General features: G+C 53.1%; 2 protein-coding genes across 2 annotated transcripts in view; one reads left to right on the forward strand and one right to left on the reverse strand.

Moving 5' to 3' along the window:
* LOC144242995 (olfactory receptor 6V1-like) overlaps positions 1 to 8,384 on the reverse strand; it is a 309,970-nt gene that overhangs the window by 152,813 nt on the left and 148,773 nt on the right. The window lies entirely within an intron of this gene.
* The window catches only part of CLCN1 (chloride voltage-gated channel 1), a 32,691-nt gene continuing 28,795 nt past the window's right edge, over positions 4,489 to 8,384 (forward strand). Inside the window, exons 1-3 of the mRNA XM_077778030.1 lie at positions 4,489 to 4,668; positions 7,279 to 7,399; positions 7,703 to 7,834. Coding sequence (XP_077634156.1) covers positions 4,489 to 4,668; positions 7,279 to 7,399; positions 7,703 to 7,834 — 433 coding nt within the window. The remainder of the gene's footprint in view (positions 4,669 to 7,278; positions 7,400 to 7,702; positions 7,835 to 8,384) is intronic.

Raw genomic sequence — 8,384 nt, forward strand, 5'->3', positions numbered from 1 at the left:
CCAGAGTCATTAGCAAGCAGTGTTGCTTCTGGATTATGTAGATTATGGGATGAAAGCTGGAGAAAGAGATTGGGTTGGATTAGGAGGATGTCACGATTATAGAATTTACATGGTCCCAAGTTGGATTTAAGGCTTTGTGGAGTGGACATGGATTTTAAGAGAATTCAGAGCAACATGAAGGAGATCTAAGCACTGGGCTTTGTAGGTTAGGAAGTTCTTAGGGCGCAGTGTATCTAAAGTGTGTGCCTGGAGAGGCAAGTGTGCAAGTGCAGATGGGCCATGAATGCCCAGCGAGAGATAGGAAATTCTGCAGGAGCATCTTGGTGGGAAGCATTGGTGGGACCTGGGGGGAAGTGGTGAGGAATATGGAGGAGGAAGAGCAAAAAGTTGAGAAGCATCTCACCAGGGGGAGAGGAGGGAATTGGCTGACAAACAGGGAAGGGCATGAAAAGCATGCCGACCCTGGTTGACTACACTGCAAGGAGAAAGGGGCCTTCCTCAAGAGAGGAAGTGATACACAGTCTCAGGTTAGGAAATTGCTGGAACAGTGGGAGCAAGCAACGTACCCATTTTCAGCACAAGAGAGATTTTTGGAGGGGTGCTACAGTTGGGGAATTACAGAGCAGCAGCAAGGTCTCTGACCCGGATTGCATGTCCTTCCCACCCTGCCCTTGAATGAGTATCAGGTTGAATTTCACAGCTCCCCTCCCTTCCCCCTTGCTTACCTCTGCCAGGGATTCTCTGCTAAAATTATCCCCCTCCCTGAGCTGGGGGCTGCCCTTCTCTACAGCTCTCCTCCATCCTGCTTCCTGTCAGGGGGAAGAGGAAATTGGGCCATGAGAGCAGAGCTGTGACAGGAGGGGAGGGCAGGGAAGGCGTCAGGACGGAGGAGGAAGGCAGGAACACGTGCGCCTTCGCAGGCCACCCTCCCTGTGGGCCCATGAGCTGTAATCATTTTCCGTTTGTTTTCTCAGATGAGGAAAATGAGGCTCAGACTTCAAATACGCAAAAAAGGAAGAAATGTAGCTTCAAGGCCATGAACTCTAGATGGATTTTGAATGCTGGCTCAGCCTTTTGGGATATTAGAGACCTTGGCTAAGGTACCTAACCTCCTGGAACCTCAGTTTCCCTTAGCTGAAAATGAGGAGAAGTGTTGCTCCCTTAAAAGGTCCCCAAGAGGATTAAATATGTGTAGTGACGCACAGTATTAATGCATTATAAATGCTTGACAGTTGTGAACTCCAGCTGAATGAGCTTCAGTTCAGTAATAGGTGTTCATATTCAGTGCTCGCTCTGGGGGCAAACACTGGAAGTTTTTTTGCTTGCGTTCTCTTATTACCATAATCCTCTAAGCTATTGCCTTTCTAAGGAAACTGAGGTCAGAATGTGAAACAAAATGTTAGCTTGAATGTATGCTCTTAACAGTTAATGACTTCTGTGACTTCCTAGCAGGAGATTTTTTGTTTTCCTCTTCACTTTTTTGGGTTCTAGATTTTTCCCACTGAGCTGGGGAAATGAGCCTGAGACCAAAGACTATTCCATCTTTGCACTATTTAGGTAGAGACTAGAGAACAAGCGTATCATGTTTGAGAAACCAGAAGGGAAGGAGACCTGTCCAGTGCTATCAGGAAGGCCTCATGCAGGCCTTGGAAGACACCAAGGATTTGCAGGGGTCTGGGGGTCAGGGTCCAGTGGGGAATAGAGGAGCTTACTACTACCCGGGAATACATTAGAAGGTGTGTGCGGGGCGGGAAGTTACAGTTGCCTAGGTGAAACAAAGGCAGGTGGTTGGTCACGGGTTCAGTGCTGGGCTGGATGTGCGGCGGAAAAGTGATGTCTGGAGGCCCTTCAAGAGAATGAAATGGTGCATTGTCCAGTGGGCTGGGGAGTCAGATTTGAAGAGGTCTGAAAACAAGGGTGTAACCCAGAGAGAAAGTTCATGCTTAAATTGATGGGAACCCATTGGGGGCGGGGTGGTGGCTCGTTCACACCCTCCTGTACTCCAACACACACTGTCCCCTGCACCTATGTCCCATATGGACATTTTTCACAACCTCCCTTCAAATAGCAATTCCATAAGCCTATAGGTTTTACCTTTTAGTGTCCTAGACATCAAGAAATCTATTCAAGGGGCGCCTGGGTGGCTCAGTCGGTTAAGGATCCGACTTCAGCTCAGGTCATGATCTCCCAGTTCATAGATTTAAGCCCCACATCAGGCTCTGCACCAATTAGTGCAGAGCCTGCATGGAATTCTCTCTCTTATTCTCTCTGCCCCTCTCCCACTCACACTGTCTCTCTCTCTCAAAAACAAAGAAAATAAACTTTAAAAAAAACCATTTAAAACCTCAGAAGAATTCATTCCTTACATAGTATACATACCTTATAGAACGCATGCATGCTTATAAATCTGTTTCCAGATTGTAGAGCTTTTCACAGAATTCCCCAGGAACCCATCTTCCAAATAAGAACTCAAGCACTGTACCTATCTATGGGTTATTGGGCAGGGGGTGGTCATAGTTTACATCTTCTTTTATTTTTTTTGAAGACTTTAATTTTAAGTAATCTCTACAGAAGTCAGCATGGGGCTTGAATTTACAATCCTGAGATCAAGAGTTGCGCACTCCTCCAACCAAGCCATCCAGGTACCCCGACATTTTGTTCTCTTGTTCTCTTAAAGATGATAACCCATGAGCTTTTAACTATTTACGATGTCAAACCCAAGATAAATTACTCACAAATCCTTGCCCTCCACAGTAGCAGCGGCACATTTCCTTGACTCTCCCGATTTCAGAATCTGGTTTCTCTACTTCCCAAGCTGGTGTTTCTACTGGGCTTGGTGGCGTGCTGATGTTCCCAGTCCCACTGGTCTCTGCTTTCCAATCCTGGAATCCATAACCACGTCCTGATTTCCTAAGGAAAGGTGAAGAAACAGTAATTGTGTTAGATGCTTGTTTCTCAGGACTATCCAGTGTCTGTAGAAACTGGCTACATTCAGGAGAGCCCTCCTCAAACAGGTGACAGTGTTTTCTGTTTCTGAAGCTCCCCCTCCAAAGAATCTACTTTGACTTTGGCGCTCTATTCTCCTTCGTAAGGGAGTCCATTCTTCTCACACCAAATCCTCAGATCTCTTTCCTTATGTTCTGCCTGCAGAGAAGGTATCTGTCAGAGCCTTCAGGCCCTCGCACCAGCACACATTTGTAATCGTTGGTTGTGGATTATGGGCCTTTGAGCTGGTAGGATTTATGTTAGAAAACAGGCTTTTGATGGCATCCGTCTGCCCTGCTTTGGACAGTGCCATTTAGCAGAGATCAAGGTTTAATTGCAGAGCAAGTGATTGGTGTCCGTACCCTACAGTCCCTGAACTTGGAATACCCTGAGGCAGACCCCACTTGGTGACAGATTCTAAACTATGCTTTGGCTCAGGTTTGTAACTTCTTCTATAGTGAGGAGTTCACAGGGGAAGGAATGTCCTAGGAAACTCAGCTAAAAAAAAAAGTGACGCCAGATAGAATAGTTGGGCCTTGGCCAAAACTTATTTATTGACCTGGAAAGGGAAGAGTGACAGAGAACTTCCCCGTCATCTTTTATGTTTGTTGGGCTCGNCGTCTCCTTCTTCCCTGTTATCTAACCTTCCGTGACAGACCTAGGCAGGTGCTCCACAGTCTGCATGGAGGCTCCATCCCTCCCTGAGAGTCCAGGCTTCTGGTGTGACTGACATATCTGTCTGGGAAGTGGGAGAAAGGCCAGAACCCAAGGCTGTTACCCCTGCTTCCCACACCCAGTGGGTAATAAGGGTGGCGTCAAGGGGATGACCCCAAAGCATTATTAGCGGCCTCTGGCAGATAGAAATAGCACAACTGGAGAGGAAACCTGAAAACTGGCTGGGATGGGAGAGTTGGTCCCTCGGATGAGGACCCGATCTTGGGAAGATACTGCGTTGGGAGCCACCAGACAGGGAAAGATGGCAGAGAGACACCAGTTACTCTCTCCGGTGAGTTACCTTCCAGGTTCCCAGGCCTTAGGATCCCTCCATCCAAGGCCCACCCCTCACCTTTCCTCGGGGGAAGCAAGGCGGGACACCCTGAAGATGCAGACAGGGTGCTCCCTGGGAGCACACAGGTCTGAGAGCATGCCTCTTTCTGTGCTGGTCCGGGCAATATTTATAGAGGGCCCAGTGGCTTGGGGCTGGAAGCCTCCCTGTGCCTATGGAGGGGAAAGGGCTGCCAGCCCCACTGAGGGAATTCCCTGCGGGGCCTCCCCTCAGGTTCTCATCCCAACCCCACCCCCGCACCGCCCTCACACCTGCTTCGACCCCAAGCAGATCAGATGTGGCAATGGGGGGGTCATGTGACGGAGAGATGGCTATAAATAGCTGGGGGTGGGCATGCTGCCCCAGACGCCTTGGGGACAGGCAGGAGGACAGGCTTAAGGAGCTGTACTGGGGGCGGCCAGGGGTGAGCAGGCCAAGGCCTGGCCCCGGGAAGGAACATGGAGCCGTCCGAGTCCCAGCGGCGTGGGGGCGAGCAAAGCTGGTGGGGTAGCGCCCCCCAGTACCAGTATATGCCCTTCGAGCACTGCACCAGCTATGGACTACCCTCCGAGAATGGGGCCCTTCAGCACAGGCTCCGGAGGGACGCAGGCCCCCGTCCCAACACCCGCCCCACGCAGGTAAAGTCCTGGGGGGAGGGGGCAGTGGAATCAGGGAGACAGTTGTGTGACGGCTCTGGGGGAGATGAGGAAATAGGTGAAAAGTGGGAGAAGTGTTCTGTTTTAACTTTAAAAAGTACATGGCGATGTGTTCAAAATATGAGAATCCTTCAAAGGGCTGAGCTCAGCTAAGCGTGCGTGTATGGAGAGCCCCATGCACTTTTACATAACCCTGACTAACACCCGAATCCTAGGGGGAAAGGCACAGCCACACAGGCTCGACTAGCTCGTGCTTACATAACCTGCCCAGAGTGGTTGGCGTGGGAGCCCACACCTCTGTGTGTGCAAGCTGCCTCTTGCACCCTCACCCCCGCGCAGACGCCACCAGCTCTCTCCCTGCTGACCCTCTGCAGAGCGCGCACGAATAGACACTTCTGCACAGGGCAGAAGAAAGGTGCTGGGGCAGGGGGAGAAGACGAGCCGAATTGCGGATCGGTGATCAAAGAAAGGTACACCGGAGTCAAAATGAGCAGAAGAACTGCAATCTAACTTTTGGGTGGGAAGGTTGATCAAGTAAGAACCTATCAGGTGGTAGGCGCCCCGGGGAGGTAGAGGTGTGCGCTCCCAGTTTGCTCACTGGGGGTGTCTGGATGGGTGGCTGCAGACATCTAGCATGGAAAAGGGGACGGAAGGCACAACTATGAAGGAAAGCTTGCAAGGTTGCCGCAGATATCCACGCAGGTGACAGTCCGTAGGGACAATTGCGCGCACAGGGTCACGGTGGATCCTGTCAGGACCAGAAACCAGACTTTAAAGGTGTTTTAGCTAAAGATGGTGGGGAGGGGGTGTGATGAGGGGGATGCAGACAAGGCGGGGAACCAAGGGGTGGCCGTGCAGGTGATGTCAGCACAGGGGGGGGGGGGGGACAAGAGATTCCACACAGCAGCCCTCATCATCCTGGAGATGGTTACTAAGGGCACCCCTGGGGAATCAGTGGGGGGTGGGGATGCAAAGTCAGGGGAGATGGGGATGGTGAGTGGGGGGAGAGGGGCTTCCCGGAGAAGGTGGGGCCTGGCCTGGCCTTGCAACTCCAGACAGGATTGGACAGAAAGGCCCCTCCTCAGGGCCCTGTGCTCCTCTCACCAGTCACCACATGCCTGGGTGGGGTGAGTGAAATGCCATCAAGACATGGGGACACCAGCCAAAGTAGCAGGAAGCTTCGTGATGGAGAGGAATGGTGAATTAATTTGGGAAGTGGAGCTGGCCTGAAAGCAAAGAAGAGGGGTTTGGACTTAGGTTCTTCTCTGTTCATTTGTAGTATGGAAAATTTCAAACTTAAAAATAGACCCATGTAATGAACCCCCAAGTACCCCTTACCCAGCTTCAATAATTACATTGTGTCTACACTGCTTCATCTTCCCATTCCCAGCCTCACCCCTACACACCCATGAATCCCAGCACGCCCCTCCCACTTGAGCTGGCCCTCCGCTCCCCCAACCCTGCTCTGATGTGGCGCTTAGCCCTGAGCCACCCGGCACAGACCTGGCTCTCTCAAGGTGTTTCCCAGCCAGGGTTTGCTTTAGAGCACCCCCTTCCGCGCCTCCACCAGCTTGGGGCCCCAGGCAGCTGAGATAGCAGGTAGAGGGATGTGCACTAAGCCACGTGGGTAGCGTCTGCTCTCCTGGGCCAGGTAGCGCAGGGAGGGACACACTGTCTCCCTCAGCCACCAGCTTCATCCCGGGAGACAGAACAGCCGCGAGCCGGGCAAAGTGTGCTCCTGTCCAGAACCGGGGTGTAAACTCTGCTGCTCGTTTTGTGAAATCAGATCTCTCCCACCAAGGGCTCTCCCAGAACCGGCAACATGGCCTGGCCTGACCCTGGCCTCAGAGGCGGAGCTAGTGCAGTGGGGGAGGACAGACCAAAAGCAGTGAGAGCCCTTGCTCCCCCTGCCCCAAACACACGTGCTCTCCATGGGGACGAGAGTGGAGGGCTCCCAGAGCTCCACATCGTAGGAGCGTCTGTTACTCTGTCGTGGGAAGTCCCTCCCTAGGACTGCTTCCTGTTTGTGCCCATGAGCACAGGGAGCTGAGGCCGGTGGGCTTCCTCTGAACTTGGCAGAGCAACTGAGGGGCCTCAAGAGAGGCCAGACACACCAAGGCAAAGGTAAACCAAGAGTCCCCTGCTAGTCTGTCCTTACTGGTCACATCAGGATTCCCGGGAGGGAGGAATCTTCTCTCCAGTGCAGAGAAGGGCGGCTGGGATAGTAGAGAGAGACTGACACACAGTAAGCAGAGTCACACATAAAACGCCTGGTTGACACAGAGGTCCAGCCTTAGCAGAGTTCCTGTGTCTCTTCTTTAGAGTAGAAACTGGCCTCCTTGCCAGCCACCAAGATGAGGACAAGGCGGGAATGGACACGTGGGTAAAGGCATCAAGAGTAGGAGCGCGGAGACGGAGGGTGGAGGGCAGGGACCACCACGAAGTGACCCTACGCGAGGCTCTAACGCCCAGGAGTTTAAAAAGCGTTTGTTTTCCCTGTGGGTCTATGTGCTTCTCTCTTGTCTATTCCTTTGGACTCCAACGGCAAAAAAAACCAAAAAACAAAAAACATCTCCCATTCTCTGTGTCCAGATTTACGGCCATCACAGACAGCAGCTCCCACGCAAGGAGCAGGGCCCGGGGGTGCCCCAGAAGACGGGCTCCAGTGAGAGCGTGGATAGCAAGGATGAGGATCACTATTCTAAATGCCAAGGTGACGGGGGCTGAGGAATAAAGGGATCTGGAATGGAAGGAGGCACAGGGATTAAGAGAACTGGGGCATCCCCTTGCGCGTAGCTTCCCCTCCACCCTGCCCTCGCCCACACCCACGCTCTCCCCACTCTCCCTCCCAGCCACCCCCAGGAAACGAGATTGTTAGAAGGAACTCGGGCATCCCACGGGGGAACTCGGTGAATAAGACCCCAGGGGCCCAGCTCCTCCGCTCCTGTCCTCAGTCACAGCCCAGAGCAGTGGCTGGTTAGCCCCTCTTTTTTTTTTTATCCCTCCCTCTTCCCAGATTGTATGCGCCGCCTGGGACACGTGGTAAGAAGGAAATTAGGAGAAGACTGGATCTTTCTGGTGCTCCTGGGACTGCTTATGGCTCTGGTTAGCTGGAGCATGGATTATGTCAGTGCCAAAAGCCTTCAGGGTAGGTTTAACATGGTCCTTTATCCTCGGGCTCTCCCCACACAGCGGTTCCTAGAGTTTCCAGAGTTCCTGCCTGGGATAAGTTGGGCATGTTTTGGGAGGAGGGGGCGCTGCACAGAGGAGGTCTGGCTCAGGAGAAGGCCAGACCCAGACCCAAATCCACTTCTGCACCTTCAGCTGCTGCCCGCCAAGCGCGCCCCTCTAACAGGGTGACCAGCTCATCCCCATTTCCCCAGCGCGTTTCTGGTTTGGGCACCGACCACCCTGAGTCCCAGGCACCCCCCCATCCCCATTCTGGGCAAACCAGGGCAGGCTGCAGTCCCAGCACTCAGGAGCGGGGTTTCAGGACTGCCGTGGACTCTGCCTCCTCCAAGTGGGGGGAACTTGGACGGCTCACGGCACCCCCAACTCAGGCTCCCTTGCGTTCAGTGAGAACAGTAGCATGTGGGGAGGGCAGACGGGACAGGCAGGGCGTGAGGACGCTCCTTGCACACTGCGATGTGCTGGCCCGGGGGCGGGGGGTGGGGGGGGTGACACCCCCCCAGGAGGGG

Source organism: Crocuta crocuta, unplaced genomic scaffold (assembly GCF_008692635.1).
Source record: "Crocuta crocuta isolate KB4526 unplaced genomic scaffold, BGI_CrCroc_1.0 scaffold128, whole genome shotgun sequence".
Classification (NCBI taxonomy): domain Eukaryota; kingdom Metazoa; phylum Chordata; class Mammalia; order Carnivora; family Hyaenidae; genus Crocuta; species Crocuta crocuta.